This window comes from Triturus cristatus, chromosome 8 (genome assembly GCF_964204655.1).
Source record: "Triturus cristatus chromosome 8, aTriCri1.1, whole genome shotgun sequence".
Lineage (NCBI taxonomy): Eukaryota > Metazoa > Chordata > Amphibia > Caudata > Salamandridae > Triturus > Triturus cristatus.
In genome coordinates this window covers 1,273,865,087-1,273,892,572 of record NC_140591.1, presented here as the reverse complement: position 1 = coordinate 1,273,892,572, position 27,486 = coordinate 1,273,865,087, and the positions used below count along the sequence as shown (strand labels likewise).

Here is a 27,486-nt window from a genome sequence, read left to right as displayed (position 1 = left end):
CAGTTGACCTGGATCTGGGTGTCTGATTTCTCCATGGTTCTGGGTTAATAAGGATGGGGAGAGATGCAGTTTTTAGTGAGGCACTAGCGAGAGTTCCAGTAGTGTTGGGAACCAGGGTTGGCGTGCCCATGTGGGAGCTACTAAGATCAGTTTGAGAGACTGTTGCCTGAGCTTGCGTACCACTAATGGAATGAGTGGGAGAGGCAGAAAAGCGTACGCAAATCTGCCTGACCAGTTCATCCATATTGCATTGCCCTTTGACTCCGGGTGGGGAAACCTGGCGGCGAAGGTTGGGCATTTTGCGTTTTCGTGTGTGGCGAACAGATCTATGTCTGGTTGGCCCCATTGCTGGAAAAAGGGTATTAGAACTTGGGGATGTAGTTCCCATTCGTGAATTTGTTGAGTCTGTTGACTTAACAGATCGGCAATCTGATTGTGAACCCCTGGAAGGTGTTCTGCAAGTAGGTATATTTTCTGTGGAATGGCCCATCTCCAAATGTTCTCTGCGAGCTGGGACAGCTGGAGAGAATGTGTGCCTCCTTGTTTCTGTATGTAATACATGGCTGTCATGTTGTCTGTCCAAATGAGGACAGTTTTGTTTTGGAGATGTATTTGGAATGATTTTAGTGCTAGGAACACTGCTAGCAGCTCCAGGTGATTGATATGGAGCATTTTTTGTTGAGTGGTCCATTTGCCCTGAGTGGTATGGCCGAGGAGGTGGGCTCCCCATCCTGTGAGCGATGCGTCCGTTGTCAGCACTATCTGTGGAAGAGGCTCTAGGAACGGCCGCCCTTTGGAGAGGTTTGTTATGTTCTACCATTTGAGAGAGCGATGTGTGCGGCTGTCTACCAACACCAAATCCGCAAGTTGTCCGTGAGCCTGGTTCCACTGACGTGCTAGACATTCTTGTAAGGGACGCATTTGAAGTCTTGAGTAAGGCACAATGAAGATGCATGACGCCATCATTCCTATGAGTTGCATGAACACTCTTGCTGAAAGAGAGTGTTGGCTTTGGAATTTTGCAATAAGAGCTTGCATATTGGCTATCCTGGCTGGATTGGGACATGCTCGGGCTGTGGAGGTGTTTATTGTGGCTCCCAGATACTGATGTATGTGAGCAGGTTGGAGGTGAGATTTGGGATAGTTTATTGTGAATCCCAAGTTGTGTAAAGTTTGGATAGTTTGGTGAGTGTGTAGGACACACTTGTTGAATGACTTGGCTTTTATTAGCCAGTCGTCTAGATACGGGAAGACATGGATTTGTTGTCGTCTCAGATGTGCTGCTACTACTGCTAGACATTTTGTGAATACTCTGGGTGCGGTTGTTACCCCGAATGGGAGGACTGCAAACTGGTAGTGTTGTCCGTCCACCACAAACCTTAAATACTTCCTGTGGGCAGGATGTATGGGAATGTGGAAGTAGGCGTCCTTGAGATCTAGTGTGGTAAGGAAATCGCCTTGTTGCAGTAGTGGGAGCACTTGTTGAAGAGTGCTCATATGAAAATGATCTGAATTGATATACAGATTTAGGGGTCTGAGGTCCAGTGTTGGTCTTAGAGTCCCGTCCTTTTTGGGGATTAGGAAGTAGAGTGAATATACCCCTGTACCCTGATGTTGTAAGGGAACTGGTTCTATTGCGTGCTTTTGAAGCAATGAGAGCACCTCCTCTTTGAGGAGTGTAAGATGGTCTTGTGACATGGGACGCTGTTTGGGTGGTATATGCGTGGGGTAGTTGTGAGTTCCAGGCAGTAACCATACTGGATAATTTGTCTTACCCACTTGTCTGTTGTGATGGAGTTCCAGACAGGTAGGAACTGTGTTAGTCTTCCCCAGACCGGAGTTGAATGGTCTGGGGGGAGTGGAGGAAAGTCACTGTTTTGTGGCAGGGGTGGTGCGAGTGTTATTATTACCTCGACCTCGCCCTTTGTTGTTGTTTCCTCTGTATCCGCCTCTAAAATATCCTCTACTGGGGGATGTGTGTGTGGCGGTTTTAAATGTAGAGGAGGTGTCCGTTCCAATATTTTTGGAGGCTCCTCTATAGAAGGAGCGCCGAAAGGACCCACGTGGTTGGGGAGATTGTAATGCTCCCATGGATTTAGCCGTTTGTGTCTTTTTTCATTTTTTCCAGTGCAGCGTCTACTGCTGGCCCAAAGAGCTGCTCCTGATTGAATGGTTGACTAAGTATGGTAGTTTGTAACTCTGGCTTAAAGCCTGAGATGCGTAGCCATGCATGTCGTCGTAGGAGCACACTTGTGTTAATTGCTCTAGAGGCGGTGTCTGTGGCGTCAAGTGCACATTTAATTGCTGCATTTGAAATGAGCTTTCCCTCCTGAACGAGGTCATTTGCCTGGGCTTTGTATTGGTCTGGCAGATGTTGTAAGAGAGTCTCTAATTGATCATAGTGGGCCCTATCATAGCGTGCCAGTAGGGCTTGAGTGTTGGCAATTCGCCAGTGATTAGTGGCTTGTGCTGCTACTCTTTTGCCGGAGGCTTCTAATAGTTTGGATTCTTTGTCTTGGGGGTGGTGTATCTCCTGTGGTTTGGGAGTTGGCGCGTTTCCGCGCATTGGAAACGACCAAAGAATCCAAAGGGAGTTGGCCCTTGATGTAGTTTGGGTCTTCAGGAGCAGGCTTATATTTCTTTTCAATTCGTGGGTTGAGAACCCTGGCACAAACGGGGTCTTTAAAGACTTCGGAGGCGTGTTTTATGACACCTTTAATCATGGGCAGGATTTGTACAGACTTTTTAGACCGTTCGAAAGTGTCCAATAAAAAGTCTTCCTCTGGTGCGTCTGAGTGCATTGTGACGCCGTGGTATATTGTTGCTCTATTTAATAACTGTCCAAACCCCAGGTGATCGTCAGGAGGCGATGGTTTTGATGGATATGGCTGAGGGTCAGGCATATCTGGTAAGGGGAAAGCCCAATCATCCAACGGTGTGGTGTCTGGGTCCGTAAACTGATCATTAGGATCACCCCCACCCCCTAGGTCATCATAATCATCCTGTGGTGGTGGTGTATGAGATGTAGAGGGTATATGTAATGGTGATGTCGGCGGAGGGGGTGGGATAGGAGGCAGTATAGGAGAGGAAGGAGGGATAGGGGAAGTAGAAGAGTCCTTCCTATTTACAGGAACTGGGGCTGGTGTGTCCAGCTTCCGTTTATTGTATGGCACCGCGGTGACATGTCCAGTCTTGGGGTTGATATAGATCTTTTTCTGCCTTGGGTCTGGGAGAAAAAGTTCTTGTTCTTAAGGAACAGTCTTTGGTACCGTTTTTTTCGGTTCCGATCGAGGTTTTGGTTGATCGGTAGCGTGTTTGGCTTTAGGAGGCGTATGAGAGTCCTTAGCCGGTGATTTCGGTACCGACGATGGTTTCGGTGCCGATGTGGGTTTCGGAGCCGAAGGTGTATCTGTGGGCTTGGGAACCTTTGGTGCCGGTGTCTCTATTGGCTTTGGTGGTTTCGGAGCCGATTTCGGTGCCCAGTAGTCTTTTGTCTTCGGTGCCGATGGTGCCGGTTGGACAATTACAAGCGGTTTGCTCGGTCCCGAGCTACCGGAAGGCTTATGCTTCTTCGGAGCCGAGCCCGGAGGCGGGGCTTCTGAAGGATGTTTTCGGTCTCGACTGGGGCCAGCAGGCGAAGTCTTGACCAATGCCTTTGGTTTTGGTGGGGTTGGGGCAGCGGCAGTGGGATTCACACGTTGCCCAGGTGTGATGGGGTCGTCTGAGTCGTCTGCTTCGGAAATTATTTGCAGATCTGCGGAATCTTCTTCCGGGACATCTCGGCCTACATCAAAGATGTCCTCTGGTTCCGGAGCTGGTCTGTGTGCCATGATGTGGCGTCGAGCCCTTCGATCCCGAATGGTCTTTTTGGATCGAAATGCTGCGCAGGCTGGACAGCTGGACTCGTCGTGTTCCGGTGATAGGCACAGGTTGCAGACTTTGTGGTGGTCACTGTGCGGAAATTTTGCTCCACACTGGGGGCATTTTTTGAACGGAGTCCTTTCCATGAGCCGTAGGCCTCACGGCGTGGATAGGCCCAGCGGGCCGCGTCGACGTCCGGAATCGAGCCGATGTAATCGAGGTCGAGGTTTTGAAGGTGTTTCGATGTTTTGTTGTGAAGTTTTTTGCTTCGAGAAGCTTGGAATTGATATTTCCAACCAGAGCGGAAAAGTTGCATCCAAACCCAATGGCGGAAAAAAACAATCTGAGGATGGAGTTGATGCCCATGCGCACTGTAGTCCAAGGGAGGAGTCACCTATCTCGTGACCAAAGACTTCTTCCGAAGACAACAACCTGCAAGCATCCTAAGTGTGTGATCTGCAGCTCATATGCCTCGAACAGTAGTCAAATTTAGGATAGAGGTACATCTGACTCTCCAAAAGCAGTTTGTCTGGGAAGGTGGTGGCGGTTGTGCTGTAGGGCGGATGCCCTGACAGAGCCTGGAGTTCACTCACATGACAAGCCAATATGATTGCAATGAGCAAGACAGTCTTTAAGGTCAGAAGACATAACGAGCAGATGTGAATCGGCTCAAAAGGCGTACGCATTAGTAATGTCAAAACCAAGTTTAGGTCCCACTGTGGCAATGGTTTGGGAAAGAGCATGAGTGTCAATACTTTATAATAAATCTGATAACAACAGAAGAGTTGGTCCAGTAAACACCAAAACGGCCCACAGCAAGGCCTTGCTGGGCCAAGGACTAAACAAACATGTGACAGTTTAGCAGGTATGGGGTTTTCTTACAAACTCCATACAAGGCTACAAATTTGTACCAGTGCCAGGGTTAAATGGACTTCATGGAAGGACACCTGGTGGCCAGGACGACATTCACCACATCAGGAGGCAGATCAAAAGCAGTTAACTGCAGCCACCCGCTCTCCACGCATAACTTGTTAATTGTGCAGGCTCAGATGAAGGACCCTGCCATGCTTCTGTGACAGGAGATCCTCTCAGAGTGGAAGCCTGATCAGCGGACACATCTTCATGGCCAAAAGTTCCAGGTACCACACTTTCTTCGCCAACCCAGAGCCAATAGGGTGGATGCTTGTAGCAGTACTGCATGGTGGTGGTGTTGAACCTGCACGAGCCTTCTGTTGATGAATGGCAGAAAGGCCTTCAGCACAAGGCGAAGGGCGTGTAACTCCAGCAGATGGATATGGAGGCCAGGTTTTCATTGGAGACTACAGTCCTCTGAGCTCTACTTCTCTCAGATGACATTCCCGAACCCAGCAGTGATACACCCATCACCATTGTCAACTCTGGGTGACAAGGGGGAAGATTTTGTCGCTGGTCCAATTGGAATTGAGAAGCAACCACTGCAGATCATGTGCAGTTTCTTCTGAAATGTGGAGGGCATCTTACTGATTTGTTGATGTCAGGCCCACCGGAACTGTAGATTCTATTGAAGAGCACGTATTTTCCATCTGGTGCAGTCAACTATAAGGATCCAGGAGGCTAAAAAGCCAAGAAGCCTCGGAAATGCTCTCACTGAGATTCAGAACCCAAGCTGACACATCGGGATCATAGATAGGCCAAATATCCTGGACTGGTTGCAATGGAGGCAAGGCCTTGAACTAGACCGTATCCAGGATAGGTCCAAAGAAAGGGAGCCTCTGTGAAGGAGTCAGGTGCAACTTTAGCTCATTGATTGTGAACTACAATCATATCAAGAGGTTCGCCATTGTCGGGAGGTTGTCTATGACTGACTAAGGAGATCCCAGCTTCAACAATCAGTCATCGAATTAGGGGAAAACTGGTAACCCCATCTTCTGAAGGTGGGCAGCAACCACCTCCGTCACTTTCGTGAATACCCGAGTGACACTCGTAAGTCCCAAGTGAAGAACTGAAAATGCTGCTGCCCCACCTTGAACTTCAGGTAACGTCTGTGGGGCTGTAGGCTGGGTGTATGAATATAAGTGTCCTGGAAATCCAAGGACGCCATCTTGTCACTAAGGTCCATGGCAGGCAGAATATGGTCTAATGTGAGCATTTGTAATTTGTCCTTCTGCAGGAAGGCAATCACAGGCCAAATATCTAGGATGTGCCATAGGCTCCCCTTTTACTTCAGTGGTAGAAAATAGCAAGAGTATTAACCCTTTTCTATTTCCGAGTCAAGGGGCCTCTCGATGGCTACTATGGCAAGCAAAACCAGCACCTCTTACAACAAAATGGACGGGTGTTCCCCTGAGATTCACTCTCATAAGAGAGGAACATCCGGGAGAGCAGAAATGAGGGGTAGGGTTTAGCTATACTGGATAATTTGGAAGACCTATTGTCTGACATGTGGACCGACACCCTTGAAGAAAATGCTGGATTCCGCCTTCCACAGTGTCGTTGTGTGCCACAAATTGAAAGCTAAGGCAGCTTATAGGCTGGTGCCACAAGGGAAAGGGGACAGGAAGACAGGTGTCCTTTCTGGCTTGCATGTTGCCTGTCTGGGGAGTATGATGCTGCCTAAACACCAGGCCTCCTAGAATAGCCTCTGAATTTTTAGAACTGGTGAGGAAACTGTTTGGCAATGGGCAAGGGACCCAGAAAGAGTGTTGTGGCCTTACTCTCCTGAAAAGCATTTTAAAACAGAGTCGTCTGGCTCACCTAACCGATGTGAGCCATGAAAACGCATATCCTTCCCAGACAATCAATAGTATCAAGGCCAGCACAAATCAGGTATTTGGCTGCAGCTTGACCATCCTAAATGGTTTGCCCTAAAGTCTTCAGGGACCACCAGCAAGCTCTCACTGGCCATGTCTCAGAGGGCATATGTATATCTGCGCAACAAACAAACTGCACTGCCTCACCACAAGGCCACACTGGGTAAAGAGAACATTTGTTTTTTGAAATCCTCTAAGGCTCCCTATCTGAGGAGTTTTGTGGAATAAGTTGGTGTTCATCTTGCTAGTTAAAGCCTGAATGACCAGACTTTTTGGTGTAGGGTGTTTTGTGAGGAGCTCTTGGGTTGCCAGGCATCAGTCGGTGATGTCTGGCCAACTACCTATTCACAGATGGGAAAGAACAGGGCTTTGACCTGGTGCTCATTAAAGTATCAGTGAGGCCCTAACTGAACAGAAGGAGGGGCTCTATGTGAATGGTTCAGGCTACAAGATTTTAGTAAGCATATTTGTCTTAACATCAATGGAGGGTTGTTGTAGGTCAAAGACTTCAGCTGCACGTTGAAGTACCACTGCAAATGACGCAATCTGTTTTACTGGAGGCCTAAGTGGCAAGTTCAACCCTGAATCAGGGGGGGTATCAAGCCCACTGGCCGCTTGTATGTCCATTAAAAATAATTTCATTGTCATGGTGGGGAGCTGTAAATTATACCCAGATCCAGCATCATCATCATCATCTCTACATGGGGCAAGCTTTAACCAGAGTCTAAGTCAAGAAGACAAATGAAAGCATGAGGGCATGCCTGTTCTTGAAGAGGAATAGAACTGGAATCAGGCAGTATAGTGACCGGTTGCACTTTTGTGATTTTGTAGCAGCCCAAGACAGAACCCGCTAGTGGGGGTGGTGGGTAGGGTGCTTTGGCCGGCACCGAGGTCAGACCCACCAGTGGTAACCCGACTCAGGGACTTTCCGGATCTTTAGGGCCCGAAGGCACCAATAGGGAGCCGGAAGAGACCAAACCTATGGAAGCCTGCACAACTGTTCCCAATGAACCAATAAGGCTGATAGCCTTTACCACTGGCTTGATGTCATAACCAACACAGGCCTACTAAAGCATGGATAAGCTGGCAACCATAATGTTTACAAACACATACAAAATTACAGTTGGCAAAACAATACAAAACTCCTGTCAAAAAGGCGTAAAAGGGATTATCGCAGTGAAAAATGTATACCTCCATGGTTTGTCAGAGAGGTGCCCAACATCAAAACCTGTGCCTACTACGGCAATCTCTGAGATTTCACGTAACAATATTCCTGCCTTCAGCCTGTAACATAGAGTAATAACATTCCACTGTTGAAGGCTTGTTGGCCTTTTCAAATGCTTTTTTAATACTAAGTAAGCCAGACTACTGCTTTTGTCATAATTTTGCATTCTAAACAGATTGGTTCACTGTAAAACGTATGTCCAGTGCCTAATCAGGCTAATTTTCTTGTCACAGACTTACAGTCATAAAATTACAAATGTACACAAAATTACAGTTGGCAAAGCAAAATACTAGCTCTTGTAAAAGGTTCTAACAATGTTAATGAAAGTTTAAATCTTCTATCCTTGTGGTTTGTCAGAGATGGTAACCAACACTAAAACCCTTGCCTACCAAGACAATCTTGTTAGATTCCATGTAACAAAATATCTCTCAGCAGACTTTAATACACAGAAATAACAATGCACCCTTAAATGCCTACTGAGTTGAACATATGCTTTTCACAGTAAATAGGTCAGGCCTACTGCCTTTATTGTAACCTTTCATAATAAACGGATCAGGTCGATAGCTTTGATCACTCAATTGGGCTCAGTGGGCTGGTGGGCCTGCAGAAAGGAGTTATCTGTCATGTTTGCCTCTATAGGGGATCTTCAGTGAGGTTGCATGCAAATCTCTAATACCAAGCTACAAAATCTGTATCACACATAATAAGTAACTTATTTCACAGAAAAGGCCTGTAGTTGATTTCTGTGCTTTGTAATATGTCTGCAAGTGTGACATTCAGAGATGACAGTGGTTAATGTACCCCATCTGAACAGATTCCTCTATGCTGTTAGCATCTCGATGAACACAGAAACTAAGATAGTAGTGACCTGCGATACTCTTTGCAGGCACCCATATTGCTCTTTGAAGAAATTGGCTAACAGGACCTGCAGTCATGCAAAGGATTTCTTACAAAACCTCATGAAGAGATGAGAAATAGAGGGAAGGGGCAGAACTATTAGCTTTGTCAATGCCTGTTGGTTTAGGCATAGTTTATGGCCAAAAGCATTCCAAAATGGCCGATCTTGTGATTTGTTTTTAAAAGTATACAAAAATCATTCAAAGAACAGCATATAATAACATGCACCAGAAGCCATCGTGGAATAAATGTCGTCATACTTTGAAAAATATAATTCCATGCTGGCCACAATGCATGAGAAAGCATTGACACAGATGAGTGGCCATCATGGATTTTATTTGTACACTTGGTTCTTAGTTTACCATTCCATCTAGCATGCCATTTCAAAATAGTAAATTAAGATGCAGAGCAAGGAGATGTGAGCAGCCAGGGAGTAATGTGCAACTGCCTGGCTCCGCAAAAATAACAAAGAAATTCATAAAAATAAAGCAGAGTGCGGGTGAAGGGAGTTTCACTGTGTGGAAGCTAATGGCCAGAAAAGAGCTGTCCCATGGAAGTAAGCAGCACCAGTACCTTGAAAAAGGAAAACAAATAGAAATAATATGCAGATACCAAGGAGTGCTGAAGAAAATGTTACTTCACTTCAATAACAATATTGCTGGTGGATACAGACATCACCTTATGAATAGTACTTCCAGGCTTGACACTGGCCAGAAAATGTATCCCCAGCAATGAATTTCCAGCACTACCAGATGGCACCACTTGCTCCAGTTATGACTTTTTTACACCCCATCGATGCGTGTAGAGAGGAAGTGAGAAAGCCATGACAGCAACAAATTCAGCACATGTCTGCATACTTTAGGAACTTATAAATGACAATAGCTTATAGAAGAGAAGAAAGTATGGTAAAGAATCAGTGGGAAGATTAGATATCCATCAGAAATACAGTTAGCGAAGGTAAGTAGATTTCGATGGATTCATCCTGCCCCAGATTACTCATCTGATAAATAAGTCTCAAAGCAATAACCCTCCTGGAGATAGGACTGAGTAGTGCTGGTTAACCAAGGAAATCATTCAACACACCTCGGTCAATGTACACATGACTGCGAGTCCAAGTCGTAATGCAGTAGTGCTTTTCAAAAGTATACAACAACAACTGTGTATCTGCCTGGGAGATGTCAGCATCCAGGATGCTTAGTCAACAAAGAGGGGGACAGTAAGGGCTTGATAAAGGTCCAACGTACTTGCCCTGGGTATAGCTAGAAGACAAAAAAGGTACGGAGTTCCTAGGTGGCAGGTTTGCCACCTGGTGTGTACTCAAGGTAGTGAGGAGGTGGGGAATACCTCCTTTCGGAACAAGGACCCTCACACACCCAGCAAGCTAGGTGTCATGCTTCATCATATGGGTCTGCTCCTCGTCGAGCCGGCGCTGCAATGCTCGACGGGCACCCATAAAGGGGCTCTTTTTCTGAGATCTTTTGTTCCTTGCCGTATAGGTGCCGTGGGTGTGAGGGGCCTAGAAAGATGTAGATGTGGTGTATGAATTAAAACAGGTAAGGGAATCCTCTATGATTATTTTTATTCTGAAGAGGTCTCAACCTGACTAAAAAGGAAAGGGGGGGGGTGACTATTTTGTTTTAATATGACAAAATATACGCTCAACCCCCAGATGGTCAACATGTTTCTCGCCTCAAAATGTCACTAATAGATCAGTTGGCGATTCCTCAGGACCAGGTGACTAAAAAAACTATCTACAGTGAGTGGTATGGTGCAATGCTACATACCACTTGTTTGCTCCATGTTTGATTGCCCCGGAGAAAAGCAGCAAACCTAGAGTACAAAGAGAAGGATCAAAAACCAAGTAAAGCCAACGGTGAATGGTCCTATTAAATGCAGCGGATGTGTTTCGCTGCACACATTCTTAAATAAAATCTATACAAACTTAAAAACACACAGTGCTTTCATGCAGCCCATCAAGCTCTGTGCGTGCTTTCAGATCATGGTGGTGAGTATACATCAGCTCACCTCTTATGTATTCATGGGCTGCCTCACCAAATTGCAGCGGAGTAAATGGACACTCAACGTAGTGCCTCTGTATTTAAAAAAATACAAAGAAAGTAAGCTGGAAGCACTTCGGATAGACGCTCGCATCCTGGCTCTGGTACACTATAATAGACTGAGCAGGAGGCATGGTTCAGGTTGAAATTGGCCAATAGTAGTGAAATCACACAGTTGACATGATTACTCTGCGTTTTAGGGTGCTCCAGTCTGGCCTGTGTAGCTGGCAGAGCCGCCGCCTATATGCCCCGGAACTATGGTAATAATGAGGCACAGTAAAAGTGCCTCCAGCGACCCAACCGTACCTTAGGGCAGGTTCTTAAAGAACCCAAAGTTTCAGAGTACCCTTCAATAACCCGAGGTCACTAACATCAATCCCCAGCACCTCTTACCTCTGTTATATGCCGGCGTCAGGGCTTGGCCTTCACACGGTAGTGCGTACTCACCTGCTCCCGCTCGGAGCTTTGTGGCTAACCTACCCACTCCGCTGCATCCAGGAAGGTAACGTGTGGTTGACGGTTCCTGTTTTAAATACCTTCTACTGGGGCCGCTGAGCATGGCAAATTAGCCACACCTGAAGTGAATTGTCGTGGTGGTGTAAAATGACATCATCTTCGGCGGAATCATGGTGGCCATCTTGGAATGTGGTCTTAACTGGCCAAGGCTGTCTCCCTCAGCGATATAAACATCTGTTTAAGGGCTCATAAACAGCTGGTGGTAACGTGGTGATTTCAAATCTAGTTTAGGCAATGCTCGCGGCAAAAAAGTGCCTGCATTGAAAAATATGTCCGAAAAAGGTTTTTATCTTTCTATGTTCGGACCTCTATAGTGCCGAAGTCAATATAGGGGATATGTCTGGTTTCTATATCAGTAAGTATATTTATTAGGGTTTGTTCGTATCGGTGTGTGTCTACCTCATGAGGATAACTGATATCCTTTGGTGCATGTCGACCTCCGGTGTTTGGGGGTGATGTCACTGGAGTAGTTCATGCGGCGGCCATCATGGAGTGTAGTTTTGTACACCTCTGTTAATGTTTAAATGTATTGTTCTGGCACTGCCAATTCTCTGCGGTATTAGGCCTTATGTAGATGCTGTGTGTCAAAGTCGTATTAACAGAAGAGGGATTCCTATACAGTTAGTGCTAATATTTAAATGGTTTGTATTGTGCACAGTTGTTGACCACCTCGGATTCAACTATTAGTTGATGATGCTCCATGGGATGTCATCATTCAAGCCGCCATTAGCTAAGGCAAGGCAAAACACCCACCTTTGTTCAATCCTGAACAGTGCTGTATGTGTTATTTGTTGTTGGGACTCAAGGATGACCCAGCGCAAACTCTGGGGGATGTCTTAGTTAGGAAAAATGGGTGTATATTTTGGTGTTAGTTTTCTGACAGCGAATACTGCTCTTATGTTCAGTGATTCTGGTCTTAACAGGCCTCATGGTCATACCAACATACCTCTTCTCACAAGGGCACGTTAGCATGTACACAAAACGTGGTGTGTTGCAATTAGTATGTTTGTTTAGCGTCCACGTAAATGTGTCTGATAGAACCAATTGTTTAGTGTGTTTTGTCTGTGGACACCCAGTACATGAACCGCATGGGTAGTGTCCTGTCACGGGTGGGAGATCCCACAATTGCCTCTGGTTAGAGATATTCTTGTTCTTGGGTCTCATATGTACCAACATATCTTTCAAATTGTTGGTACGCTTGAACGCAAACCTGGGTTTAGGTATTTCCAATGTGCCTGCGTTCAAAATCTCCCAATGTTTGTTCACTGCCTTTCTCATCAAGTTGGATCTTGGTGTGTATGTAGTTACACATGTCAAAGTAGGTATATGATAACCTGCTGAAGAGACAATACCCCAAAAAACAGGTTCATTACTGTATGAAACGAGCTAGAAACAACAACTGAGAAAGCCTACACATGTCAAAGTACTAGAGGGTTCTTTCTCATGTACCTCTAGAAGGCTTTCGCGGTTGTTGAGGGGACAAAGAGAAAGAACATCTTTACTAAATATATATGCATTAGTGAAACCATGTTCATTAATATTCAGTTCATCTGCCTCCCAAATTGTTTATGAGCTCTAACTAGCCACATTAACCAATATCTAAGATAACTGAAAGGTGTGCATTCATTCACATTGCAGGTCGGTCAGGCTTCAGGTAGGCAATTGGTAAAAAACAAGGCTTTATTTTTTTTAATTAAAAAAGAGCACGTTCTAAAGTATAAGTCACTGAGATACCGATTCTTATGACATCTTTCAATAATACAGAAAGTAGTACTCAGAGATTAAAACACAAATTCAGAAGAAAGAAATGTATGGAATGTACAGTCTCAACTCACGTCTTGCCTCCTCTCTTCAGATGATGGATGTTTTAGTTCTCGTGCTTGATCGTCTTTTGGGTCAAAGAGGTAGATGTAGTCTGAAGAGTAGCTAACAAGGACTTCCTGGCCATCTTGACTGTAGCACAGTGAAGTTACCCGGCAGGACTTGTTGCTGAGATGGCCTGGGACAAATCGGACACACATCCCAGTTGTACCCCGCCCTGCGTAATTGCCTAAGTAACACAAAGTATGTATAGGTTACAATAGGAAGCCCCTGTTCAGCATTAATGATTTATCTTCTATTATACTGCAGTAACAAGATCAACCCAACATTTTCGAAAAGATACTTGATTACAGTTTTAAAACGGAAAGTAAAGCAGAAGAAATGTGAGTGCTGAGTGATGCTGAGCAACTAGGATGCGGTGACCTGGACAAACAGCTGTACCTCTACACGACAAACCGCAAATTTAAGAACCTTTGTCAGTAAAAACTGTAGACATTTATACAAAGCTTTGCTTGGAACATGGAAAAACAGATACTAAAAACAGTAGAAAAGGTTAAGAGTTTGCAGCACCTACTTTTCACCCACCTCACACATGCCCCAGTGCAGTGTATGTTGTGATCAGCCTCTCCTTGGATCTGTGCATAAGATTCATCTACTTCTTATCACAATGGTATTGTTTGACTTTCAGTCTCTGTATCTCTTTTGAAAACTCTCAAAAAATAGTAATTTTAGAAAGAGTTTTGTTGTATTTTAAATGTGTATGTATCTTTAAGTATTGTACAGAGTTGGCAGTGGCATGCGCTGTGTTATGTTTCACATGTGTTCTAAGTTCCAGTATGGAACAAGGGACGGATCTGGCCAGTGGTGGTGTCAGTTGTAAGTCACCCTGCAGCTGGATGGATGTACTGCCGTGCTATCTTCAATAAAGAAGAAAAACTTATTTAAACTTGTTCATGGACTTAATATTGGCGACGAGCGGAAAATCTCTCATGTCAGGGAAGCACGGGAACTGAGAGTAATTGGATCCACGCTTAATGAGAAGGAAGCGGATCGCAATAAAAAGCAAGAAGCGAAAGGAAAAATAACAAGGTTATGGTGATGGAAGCGGTGTTACAGAGGAAGTAAGGCGGCGTTGGAGAAGCAATTTGTACATTTGAAGCGAAGTACAAGCAGTATACGAGGAAATCTTTGAAAAAAAATAAAGTTACCGTCATCTTGGTGCGGTTGGAGCGAGGACGAGAACGTGGACGGAGGAAGCGTTCTTCGATCACGTCTTGGAGCAAGAAGGAGGAAGGTACTGACGAACAGTGATCGTCATCACGCAGAACGCGCAGAGACGTGCGGAGCGTGAGGAAGAATTAGCGTTGCCTAGCAACGGAGTCTATCGAGGGCGACGCAGGACGCAGTACGCGACGCGGAAGAGAAGCAGTACGAGTTCTGTGTTAAAAGGAAGCAACGGCGAACTGCATTTTGAGTGGGTAAAATATGGAGTGAAGAGCTGTGTCGGTTTAAAAAGGTGGGAAGTACTTTCTTGATTTATCTTTTTCGTTTTTTCGCATGGTGTAGAGCTTTTTGGCAAAAGAGAAGGAAAATTAGGAGGATAAGCAGTGCATATATTTTCGTGGCACAAGATAAGCAGCATATTAAAAAAAAAAAAGAGGAGGATCATTTGAAGAGATCTATATGTATATATAAAAAAAAAAAAAAAGGAAATGCGCAAAGGCTTATTCCACATGAGGAGAATATAAAAGAAGGTGTGCGTTGTTCAAGCAAAGACAGAGGGATTATTGGATGAAGTAATACTTTCGCACAGGTAGTGAAGTATTCAGTAAAGTCACATGTAGGAAGAGAGTCAAGGACAGAAAAGGTAAAGAGCAAGGAAGGACTAGTGTTCGAAGGAAAAAGAGTAAAATAAAGATGCAATTTGATCCTCCAGGAAAGTTTTTACAGAATAAGGGAGATCCACCTCTACCATGGTCAAGGTGGAAAGAAGAGTTTCTGACGTACATGAAAGCGATTGACGGAGAGAGAATGGGTGCGGAAAGGAAAAAAAGCATTTTACTGCATTGTTTGGATTCGGAAGGACAAGACGTCTTCAGAGCATTACCACAAGTGACACCTCAAGTAGGAGAAGAGAACCTTAATGTGTATAGTGAAGCGTTACAGAGATTAGAAAAAAGATTCAAACCTGCTACAAGTATCGCACTGAACAGATTTAAATTTTATACAAGAAAGCAAAAGGAAGAAGAATCGTTCGATGACTTTTTAACGGCGTTAAGAGCTCTGTGTGTACATTGCAAATTTGGAATGATGGCAGATGAAATGATAAGGGATCAGATTATCGTGCATGTGAGGAACAAGAAAGTTCAAGAGAACTTGTGGGTAATGGGGGATCCTAGCCTGACAGAGGCTATTGCTAATGCAAAAGCAGTGGAACAGTCAGAGAGTTGGATGCAGACAGTCAGGCAGAATAGTAAAAAGAGTGAAAGTGTAGAGGAAGTATGTGTTATAAAAAATAACGTGAAAAGTAGCACGCATGGTGGAAGCAACATGCAGGAGGGTTCTGAGAAAAAATATTTAAGTAACAAGTTCAACAGTGGGAATACATTAAGGAGTAATGTGCACCAGGGTGGTCAAAACATGTGTTATAGATGCGGGAGCAAGACACATTTGGCATCATTCAGAGGGTGTCCTGCTATAAGCAGGGAGTGTAGGAAGTGTGGAAGATGGGGTCATTTCAGCATGGTGTGCAGAGATATTAGAAGGAGTGTTCCTTCTACTTTTACCCCTACTTCCCGGTCAATTTCAACTATTTGTGGAAATGAAGTTAATAACTGTGAGTCAGGAAGGGAAGGAAATGAAGTCAATGCAGTTTGCGAGAGAGGTTTTGTGGTTTCTATTGTAAGTAAAGGTGCGGGTAATGAGATTATTTTGGAGTCTCCTAAATGTTTGGTCAAGGTGTGGGGTGTGGATCTAAAACTCATGGCTGATTCAGGATCGCCGTGGACTATCATATCCAAAGAATATTTTGAAGAGAAGCTGAAGAAAGCAAGTGTTGGGGAAAAGTTGCATGCTAGTGATGTCATTGCAGAGAGTTTTGATGGTACTAGGATTGATATGGAAGGGTATTTTACCGTCAAGTTGTGGTTTAAGGGTAGATGTGTAGAGATTAAATTGTACATTGCCATAAAAGGAGTAAATGTGCTAGGATGGCGAGACCAGTGGAAACTAGGCATAATGCTAAATCCACGAGCAGATGAACCAGTTATACTTGGGGATCAATATTCAAATGGGAAGGTGGCAGTGTTGGACAATGATGAGAAAGTGAAAAGGTTAGTAGACAAGTATAAAAAGGTTTTCTGTGAGAAATTGGGTAAGCTGAAAGATTTTGAACACAAAATAATTTTGAAACCTCAGGCACGCCCTGTAGTACAAAGGTTGAGAGGTGTACCTATCAACGTTAGAGAGGAGCTGAGAGAAATGTTGAGACAGCTTACGGAGGAAGGCATTATTGAGGAGATTGAGTCTTCAGAGTGGGTTTCTCCCATCGTTTTGGTACGCAAAGCAGACAAAAATTTGAGAGTGTGTGTTGATTTGAGGTCTTTAAATTCAAACATTGTGATTGACTGTCATCCTCTTCCGAATATAAATGAAGTGGTGTCAATGCTAGAGGGAGCAAAGGTTTTTTCTACATTAGATCTAAGGTCTGCGTATCATCAAATTTGTCTGTCTGAAGAGTCAAAGAATCTTACAGCGTTTATCACTCCACAAGGCCTGTATCGTTACACCAGAATGCCTTCAGCTGCATCGGTTTTTCAGAGGATTATGTTTAGAATATTCAGAGATGTAGATGTGTTTGTGAAATGTTTTCAGGACGACATTTTAGTTTTCTCAAAAAATGAGGAGGAACATGGAGCTCATCTTAGAGAAGTCTGTAGTAGATTGGAGAGAAATGGTCTTACGCTGAAGGAAAGTAAATGTAAATTGTACAGAAAATCAGTTGAGTATCTTGGCCACACTCTTTCAGGTGATGGGGTTGTACCAAAGAAATCTAATGTGGATGCCATCACAAATGCCCCATCTCCTAAAAACAAAGAACAATTGTTGAGTTTTGCAGGGATGTGTGAATATTATAGCAAATTTGTGAGCAATTTTGCAAGCAAAATGGAACCTCTGAGAGTTTTACAACGGAAGAACACTGAGTACATTTGGGGTAGTGACCAGGAGAAAGCGTTTGAAAATATTAAGCAGGATATAGTGCGTGCACCCACTTTGAGGCCATTTTGTGTTAATAAAGAGTGTATCATCACAGTAGATGCCAGTTTATATGGCATCGGTGGTGTACTTTCGTAGAGGTACAGTAGAGACGAATGGAATGTGGCGTTTGCTTCGCGTACTCTCAATGAGTCAGAGAGAAAATATGCTTTGATTGAGAAAGAGCTACTGGCGTGTGTTTGGGCAATAGAGCATTACAAGTTGTATGTTTGGGGAAGAAAATTTGTGTTAAGAACAGATCACAAGCCGTTAGTCAACATTTTGTCTTTGGGTGGTGGGTGGAATTCCACTGCAAGAATTGCGAGGCTTTCTTCTAGGCTTCAGGAGTATAATTTTAAGACAGAATATGTTCCAGGAAAGAGGAACGTTACAGCCGATTTTCTTTGAAGGCTACCATGTACTTCTAGTGTTGTGAATGTAGTGAGGGAGATTGATTTTGTTTTAAACATTAATGACATTATTCCTGCACAGTTTCAGGATATTAGTGAAGCTTTTTGGGAAGAAAGCGTCAATAAGGATGAGGATTGGTTAAACATCAAGAGGTTTGTGTTGGAAGGTTGGCCTAAAAAACATTTAATCAGACCGGAGTTATTACCTTGGTTCAAGGTTGCAGGTGAATTAGAAGTAGAAGGCAATTTCATGTTTAAGAATGGTAAGTGCATTCCCCCAAAAGACATGCAAGAGGTTATACTTAAGATTGCTCACAAAACACATCAAGGGATTTCATCCATGAAACTCCTGATTAGGAATTTTTTTTGGTGGCCTGGGGTTGATAGGTTGGTTGATCGAGAAGTAAGGGAATGTGAACAATGTGTTTCAAGTGAAAGGATGCTCAGTGTTAAAACTCCTCCTTTAAGGATGGTAGAGTGGCCAAAGGAACCATGGCAAAGGTTAGCTTTTGATATTTCAGGTCCATTCAACATGCTCCCGGAAAGATGTAAATTTGCTTTAGTGCTGGTAGACTATCATTCGAAATGGCCGGAAGTGAAATTTGTGAACAAAGTTACCACAGATGTGGTTTTGAATTTTTTAAAAGAAGTTTTTGCACGAGAAAGTTGTCCTTCTTGTTTAGTTACTGACAACGGAGTGCAATTTACCTCAATGGAAATGAAAGATTTTGTTAAAGAGTGTGGGATCAAACATATTCTTACTTCTTTGTATGGACCGCATGAAAATGGACAGGTAGAAAGGTTTAACAGAGTATTGAAGGATTTTATTGTTGAGTCCATGAAAGAAGGGGAGAATTGGTTGAATACAGTAAGAGAAAAATTATGGTTATACAGAATAACCCCTCATACTACTACTGAAGTGAGTCTGTTCAGATTGTTGAAAGGAAGAGAGCCATCCTCTAAAATATGTCCTTGGTGGTTTCGAGATAAGTGTGTGAAGCAAATTAAGAGCAATGAGAGTGTTGAGGATGTTGCTTCAAGGGTGAAGAATAAACAGATGAAAACTTGTTTGTGGTTTGATAAGAAGTGGAGGACTTGTGTTCCTAGTTTTAGAGTTGGGGATTGGGTGAGAATTCGAAAACCAGGAATCATCTGTAAAGGTTCCAGTAGATATGGTAAAGCAATTCAAGTCAAAAGAGTATTTAGGAACTCAGTTGCTACTCAAGATGGGAAAGTCTGGAACACTAGAAGAGTTGCAAAGTGTCCTCTCAATGTTAGGCATGGTACTTTAAATGATGTGTCTGATGAATCAATACGTATCTATGAATGTGAGGTTGGTCCTATGGCAGAATCAGGAGGTGTAAAGGGAAATGATCCTGGTTGTTCTAAGAACAGATCTTCTGACCGGATAACGTTTTTTCCCAAGAAGTTGAATGATTATGTTTAATTTTCTTTTATTGTTCTAATTGTTGTTTTATTTATTTATTTTATTTTAGTTTATTTTCTTGTTTTGTTTTGTTTGAAGGAGGGGGATATGTTGTATTTTAAATGTGTATGTATCTTTAAGTATTGTACAGAGTTGGCAGTGGCATGCGCTGTGTTATGTTTCACATGTGTTCTAAGTTCCAGTATGGAACAAGGGACGGATCTGGCCAGTGGTGGTGTCAGTTGTAAGTCACCCTGCAGCTGGATGGATGTACTGCCGTGCTATCTTCAATAAAGAAGAACAACTTATTTAAACTTGTTCATGGACTTAATAAGTTTACATAATCTAAGCCTTCCATTCTTCTCGGTTTTGAAGACATACCTATTTCTAGTTACCCTAAAACACAGCACTCGTTTGTATGTATGTATGTATGTGGCATTTCTAGCGCGAACCAAGCCAAAAGGCAACGAAGTGCTGTACATGGTGAAAGACGAGCATAAAGTCAACGAGGGATGGGAGAGGAAGCTGGGTTGAGGATGGTTAATGCATTGTGATGTAGCTTTCTTTAAAGAGGCGAGTCTGAATATTCTGGTTTGCTTTGTGATGTAATGCTCAAGTGCATAAAGACATAAGTGGGAGCTTTGCATTAATTCTTTAGAGAAATAGTCTGTTGTCACCGTATATGCTGCTGCAGACAACAGAGCACACAAACAGAGGTAGAAGGGAAATTAGAGTCTATTTTTTTAAAGAAGGGATTCAGCAGCAAACCTGCCAACCTAGGAATATTTTTCACAGTATGAGTGTACAGGAAGAATTGGATGCGGCCTTGGCGAGGGGATGGGGTATTGGTGAGTGGGTTTTAGACCCCCTTTCTCCATAAACAGCCATAGTTACTCTTCCCCAGAGCAATAACGAATTCGACTGACGCCACCTCCTAGTCCGGGGAGGTTAAATTGGAGCCTGAGCTGGAAAACTTTCCTGCGCAAGGTGTTTCCAGTTCACAATGAGATTGTGTCTCTTCATCCTGTAGCCATGTGACGAGGTATGAAACTGTGAGTCACACAGTGTAAGTTCGAAAGTCTGACAAAGGTTTTTTATTTACACAGTATAAACAAAGCTGATAAGTCTGGCTTATGGCAAGTGTGTTCCTTCTTTATTAACTGTACCAGGTTCTGTAATATGGTTTGATGCATCAACAGAAAACGCATACATAGTCACCCATAGACCCACACACAGAGGCACTAACAGTAGCACAAAAGATTTCTATGCTTGCAGGAATGTCATACAACACATACAGATACATGCAAATTAATGAAGCATGGATGGACTGTAGCCAGTGCGGATACGTACATTGATGAACTGTTGGATAGTTATGAGTGCATATATAGGTGGATACATGCATGATTGTGGGTAGCTAGATGGATGTAAGGAATAGTTTGGTGGATGGATAAATACTTGGGCGCAGATAAAAACATGGGTGTGGGTGGGAGATGCAGGCCTGGTTATTGGTGGCTGATGGATGCATAAGTTCATAAAGGTGTACCGATGTTATTACATTTAATTGCTTTTTTATATTTCAGCTAAGCACAGATGTAGCATCAATTTAGAATAGAATCACTAATGGTGACAATGGTTCCAAAGTGAACTTATTACCATGGACAGCAATCTGCCACAATATGGCAACAGGGGCTTAGAAATCCCACAATGGAACACTACAAGGAGAAGAGATGGGTTGCATGTGGACTTAAGAAACAACACAAAGCAGGATGTAATACAGAGAGAACAGGAGAAAAGTGAGCAGAATGTGACAGAACATAGGACTAGGTTACATACGGAAGACAGAATGACCCTCATCATATGGGTTTCAGTGACTAAACATTCCAACCAAATTCTTATTCAAGTTTTAAAGCCCTCACTAATAGCACCTTGAGGTCTCCAGGAATGTCCACATGTGTGGTTTGAGAGGGGTACACTTAAGGCTCTGCCAGTGTCCCTGATGTCATTACAGCAACTGCACAGACTCCCTGGGGCCCATTAAAGATGGTCAATGAGCCCTGTGGTCACACACATTTCTAGCAAAGTTAAAATACTGACATTAATGGAACAGGGCAAGTCTCACTAGAGAACAGTAAGGGGAACGGGTATCAGTAGAATGGAGGAGAGGGACAGGTCTCGCAGGTATGATGTGGTTACCAAAGTGATGTGGATTGTATGAGTAGTGCATAATTGGTTGAAGAAGTGACAAGATTCTCTACTGTAGACAACTACAGTGATGGACAAAGTGAACCATTCTAACAAGTAAAGGTGTAAGGACAAAAGTCCCCAACCTTCTAAACAATGTAGCCATAACTTCTCAATTTTGGTGTTTTTCTCCCTTGTGATTTTTTCTTTTGCCACAGGTTTTGGGAACTTTGCCACACAGGAATATCGCAATGGAGGATGGCTGCTGGCAAATATGAATGACATGTCCAAACCCATTGCCCACATCCTTTTCTCCAGTGTGTTTTATCTCCAAGACCTACCCTGAGGGAATTACACAAGGTTTCTTGTCCGAGCTAGTGTTATGGTCTGGCTTTTGGGTTGGGAGGTCACTTCAACTATAGAATATTCATTCGAGTGTTCCCTGGTGAGTGTTCCAGATCCTGGCAGTTACTGTGGGGATCTGGACCAGTCGCCAGGGTTTACCAGGTGCTGTCCATTGTGTTTCTTGGTATCAACCTTCAACTATACATATTTGCATCTGCCTGTGTTCATTTGATGGAACATGATTTGGCAACGAGTTATGGAGCCTGGAACAGACTGCGGACCCCGAACAGCACGTTGTACAGCATTTTAAAGGTCTTTTGAGCACAAATCAAGTGTTTGCTGAATGAGAGAGGTATGTGAGCTGAATACTAGCTCATAAGTAAATCACTAAGGCATGCTTTGGAAGGTACGTCAGAATATTGGGAAACTGATTGGTAATGCAATCCTATTGATGTATAGAGAATATTTCTGTGTCCGAAATGCTGGAAGAAATATCCAGCAACGGTTAGGTTTTAGATTTCATGTTATCAAGCATCCTGTATCTGATACACTGTACACTGCAACTGACAAAAGTTTAATAAAAAGACTCTTAAAAGAAAAAGAAAAAAAATCAAGCGGTTGCTGCTCAAGTTAAATAAAAAAGGGAGTGGAAACCTGAAAATGAACAGAAAACTCAGATTGGTGAGCTGTCAAATTATTTATCTCTCTTCACTAGCTCGGCCTTCAGTGTGATTTAAGCACGTTATCTGACCTGCAAGGAGTGCAATTACTCTGCGGACCGCAACTCATTTTCCACACATGCCTACCGTTCCACAGAGCACTGCTGCGAGCCTGGTGTGTATCCAGGGCTGGCTTTACCTCTGGTGGCGCAAGGTGCAACAATCTTTTTTAGCACCCCCCCATGACCTCCTCAGATTCCCTCACAGCCACCCGCCAAAAGGGCCCCTCATCTCTTCACACCCCCTTTCTCGCATACATAACATTTTTTTAAAGCACTGGTAAAGGTTGGCTTTACAAAACTACTCAGCTATCCACTTTCAATACAGATCTGTTCTTTGCAGGAGGCATATTAACCCTCTGCGCTACTTTATGGCGAGGCTTAATTGCCACTCGAAAAAACTCCATTCTCTCTCTCTAGCAGGAACATTAATCATAAGAGCTACCTTGACACTTTTATTGCTGCCTGAAATCGGGATGCACAAGAAGTGTGCATCAGCTGCTTTTAAAGTGTAAGATCTTGATGAACACAGTGCCCCACTTGAGGTCAGCGGCGCCCCCTTCCAGGTCAGCGATCAGTACAGCTGCACCGGTCACACTGCCCTAAAGCCTGCCCTGTGTGTATCTGCAGGTGGTCGCGTGTTTTGTTCTATTTCAAGTCCTTAGCGTGCCTCGCATTCAAGGAACACTGCCGCTCGCCCCTCACCGCAAGCCTGGGTGTGTTTGCAGACGCCACACGCTCTGCTATTCTTCACCTTGCGCTGACCCAAGAGCAGCGCTGTGCATTTACTCAGCAGATGGTGGATTTCTATGCATCAACATCAAAAGATTTACCTTCCTATTCTTGTGTGTGTGTGATATTCCCCTTTCTTGGATCTTGCTCCAGCCTCCTCATTGTGAAAGTGAAAACACGGCACAGTGGGCTCAGGAATGTTATCTGCTCCTGATTTTCCCAAGTGTTGAGGGTCTAGGATTGGTCAACCCTGGAACTTATATTTAACTCAATGTGGTGCACATATTCTTACTGTGTTGCCCTAAAAGATATTTACTTCACTTATTAATGATTTGCTACACAGAAAAAGTACAGTGTTTCTACAAAATGCAGAATACTAATCCCACAGCATTTCTTGCAGAACCAGGTGTTCACAAGTTAAAATGGAAACAATGGTTCAAAAACTTAGACAGTTATTTTAATGCTATTGATGGATCTAGGTTTGATCTCACAAAAAAAATGGCTTTACTTTATAACCGTTTAGGAGCCGAAGGTCAGAAGATTTTTGACCATTTGCCTCCTGCCATTCAACTGTCTGGGGTGGAGGGGGATGTATATTTAGAAGCCATTTATAGATTTAACAACCACTTTAAGGATGATACAAGTGTAAAAGTTGAACGTCAGGTCCTTAACAGATTGGCAACTGCAACATGAATTGATTGATAACTTTCTAGCAGAATTACGAGTGCTCCAACATGTGAATTCAATGGCAATCTTGGCAATTACTTTAGGGACCAGATAATGGTTAATTGTCATGATAAATGCATTCAAGAAAAAAATGTTGTTGCTGCAATCCCAATCTACAAGAAATTCTGGAAATTGCTAAAGGGACAGAAAGATCGGTGATGGCTTCAAAAGAGTTGAACAAGTGCAGAAAACTTACAGAGGTGGAACAGGCTAATGCAATATTTTCAAGGTCAAATCTCAACTCTGGTTCATCAAAGGACAAAAAGAAATTTGGAAAAATGCCTATGAAGTCAAGTTCATCCTGTTGCAGACATGGTTCTAGTTCACATTTAGCAAATGCCAAGGTTTTCCCAGTTGGTTGGAAATCTTGTTGTGTAAAAAGGTCGGGCATTTTGCCAGTGTGTAAAAATACCTAGCAGGTGGTAACCATTAATGAGGAGTGTTCCCCAAAAGGGCATAATGAGAAGATGAAATTTTGATAGTAGAGTGGTCTTGTCAATCAAAATGCTGGAACCCATCAAAATGGACATGGGGAGGTGACCCTGTTTGTAATGTTGGTGTAGGTGATGTGGAGGTAGAAGGCATGGTAGGTTCTGGTTCTCCCATCACAATCATCACAGACAAGTTGTATTGGAAGGAATACGGGGCATGTCTTCCTGACATACGTACAGTGGCGTTTGGAGGGCAAACCATTGACATGATGAGTTATCTTCCTTTTTTTCCATATAAAGATAGGTCTATTTTTACCAAGATTTATGTGACAAAAAAAGTCACACTATCCTTGGTTGGAGGGATCAGTGAGTGTTTGGAATGATTTTGAAACCGGGTACTGAATGTCCCATCTAACTAGTTACCACTCGTCTTCTTTCTTTTGTGCATCAGTCTGTGGATTAATTACTGGGTATGCATGATTTCTTGTTTGCAGATCACCTAGGGTTGGTCAATAGGTTCAAAGGTAAAATAGTATTAAAAGATGGAGCTATTCCAGTGGTCCACAAGGTCAGGAATGTTCCACTGAGTATTAGGAGTCACCTGAAAGAGCATCTAGATAATTTATGTTCAGAAAGAGTCATAGAGCCAGTTGATTCTTCTAAATGGATCTCACCCATTGCTGTGGCAAAAAAGTAGAATGGGGATATGAGGCTGTGCATAATATATTGGTGGACTGTTTTCCTCTTCCAGAAATTCAAGAAATATTGTCTCAACTGGGAGGTACCAAAGTATTCCCCACCTTAGATCTGAAAGCGGTGTTTCACAAGGTAGAGTTACATGAGGAGCCTAAGTCTTGGACCGTGTTCAGCACTCCATGGGGCGTTCAGAGTTTTGCAAATGCCATTTGGCCTGGCTTCAGTGATGTCAGTTTTTCAAAAACTAATGTTTAAACTGGTTGGGCAAAGTAGGCAGATGATGGCATACCAAAATGGTATCCTGGTGTTCACTGATGACGTGGAGAGTCACTTGAAAGTGTTGAGTCAAGTGTTGAGAACTTTGCAATATCATGGGTTTATTGTAAAGAAGGAGAAGTGACAATTTATGCTGTCAGAAGTGGAGCATTTGGGACATGTACTTTCAGGAGTGGGCATCAAGCCTAAGGCTGATTTAGTCAATGACATCAAAGAAAGTCCTGAGCCTTTGTATAGAGAGCATAGGTAGCTCTTAGGAAGTTCGGTGCAGAGTGTTGGCCACGGGAGAGAAATGTGGTTAATGAGCTGAAGTCCTACTTCAAGGTCAAGGATGATTTGTCTGTGGAAGGGGAGTTAGTTTTGGGAGAGAATTTAATGACCCCCCCCCCTCCCCCTCCCTCAGCAGATTTGAGGATGTGATTGGTGAAGTTGGCCCATCAAGGCCAAGTGGGAATGACTGGCACCAAGAAGAGGGTGCAAGCTTATTATATGGACCAGAATGCATGAACCGTAAATAACAGGTTGTACTATTTCCTAACCTACTAATGCCATAACTGAGGGTGTCAAAATTCCTTGTTATGTCATACTTAACACACCGGGTATCTGATGCGTGCATTAAACATTTTGGGCCAGATGTACGAAAGAAAATTGCATCTCTTAACAGATCGAATCGCAATTTCGGTCCATTAAGAAATGCAACATTGCCTTAAAATATGTACAAAGGCCTAAACGCGGTCGCAAAATGCGATTTTAACTCAGTAGAAATTGCATTTAGCGATTCACTAATCAGGGAATCGCAAATACGGATGCATGTACAAAGCATTTCCTAAACGCAAAGTGGGCATTTAGGAAATGCAGTTACCATGAACCTCCAAGTCGATGGACACCCAAAAAGCATTTTTTTGTAAAGTGGACATGCTCCTAGGGCATTTGTGTGCTTTACATGTACACCACTTTTTTGGGGGGTGCATCAAGGTGTGGGGGTCCTTAGGCCCATAGGCACCCTTGGTTTTGCATTTCCTAATTTGCGATTTCCTATTCGTAAATCGCAAATTTGGAAATGAAAAACCATGCGTACGGCCCATATGAATGAATGATTTAGCATTTCCTAAATAGCAATTTCCTAATAGGGATTCCCTGGAATCACTATTAGGAATTCTCATTTTTTTGTACATTCCATTTTGCATTTCCTAAATAGCAATGTCCCATTTTATGGTATATTATGAGTATTTCTGAAACAGGGTAAATGTATGCAGTCCTCTATGTATGGAGGAGAAGGGGTTAGCTAGATAGAGTAGTATGTCATCTGCATACAGGGAGATTCTGTCCTCCCAATCCTCTGTCCATTTGAGTCCCCTTATGAGCAGATCTCCTCGAATCCATATTGCCAGCGGCTCTAACACCAGTGCAAATATTAATGGTGAGAGTGGGCAGCCCTGCCTTGTCCCCCTCTGCAATTTGAAGATCAATGACCTTCCCTCATTTACTGTGACTTGTGCTAGGGGATCAGAGTAGAGAAGCCATATCCACGACAAGAAATTTCTGCCAAATCCGAATCTCTCCAAAACCGCAAATAAAAAGGGAAAGTCAATCATGTCAAATGCCATTTTGGCATCTAATTACATTATAACACCCTCTTCCCTAATGTTCCCAGCCTTCTAAAGTACTCCATGGAGGCGCCGCAGGGTGAGTGGTGTATTTCTAGCCAGGATGAAGCCCGATTGATCGGGGTGGACTAATTTGTGCAACAGGGGAGACAAGCGAGTTGCGAGGATTTTGGTGAGAAACTTAACTTCTGTGTTCAGCAGGGATATGGGCCTGTATGAATTACATTTTCTGGTGGTTTCCCACTTTTGTGTATATCGACGATATTGACTATCAGGTAGGGTACCTTGTGTTACGCTTTCTTGATACAACCGCATCAAGTATGGGGCGATTGTGGATGCTGTTAGTTTGTATAATTAAATTGGTAGGCCACTAGGGCCCATAGCTTTTCCTGCCTTTCAAGCCCCAATTGCCTGTACCACCTCTTTTGGGTCAGTTCGGACTGCAAACGTTCCCTATCTGTATCATCCAAGGGGGGGCAGACTGAGAGTAGCTAGCAGCTCTTGGGTCCCAATCTGAG

General features: G+C 43.5%; 1 protein-coding gene across 4 annotated transcripts in view; it reads right to left on the bottom strand.

Annotated features, from left to right (window-relative positions):
* Positions 1-27,486, bottom strand: part of DCAF6 (DDB1 and CUL4 associated factor 6) — a 525,140-nt gene that overhangs the window by 314,253 nt on the left and 183,401 nt on the right. For all 4 annotated transcript variants that reach the window (XM_085622996.1, XM_085622997.1, XM_085622998.1 and 1 more), the window contains exon 7: positions 13,181-13,395. In XM_085622996.1, the coding sequence (XP_085479122.1) occupies positions 13,181-13,395 (215 nt within the window). The remainder of the gene's footprint in view (positions 1-13,180; positions 13,396-27,486) is intronic.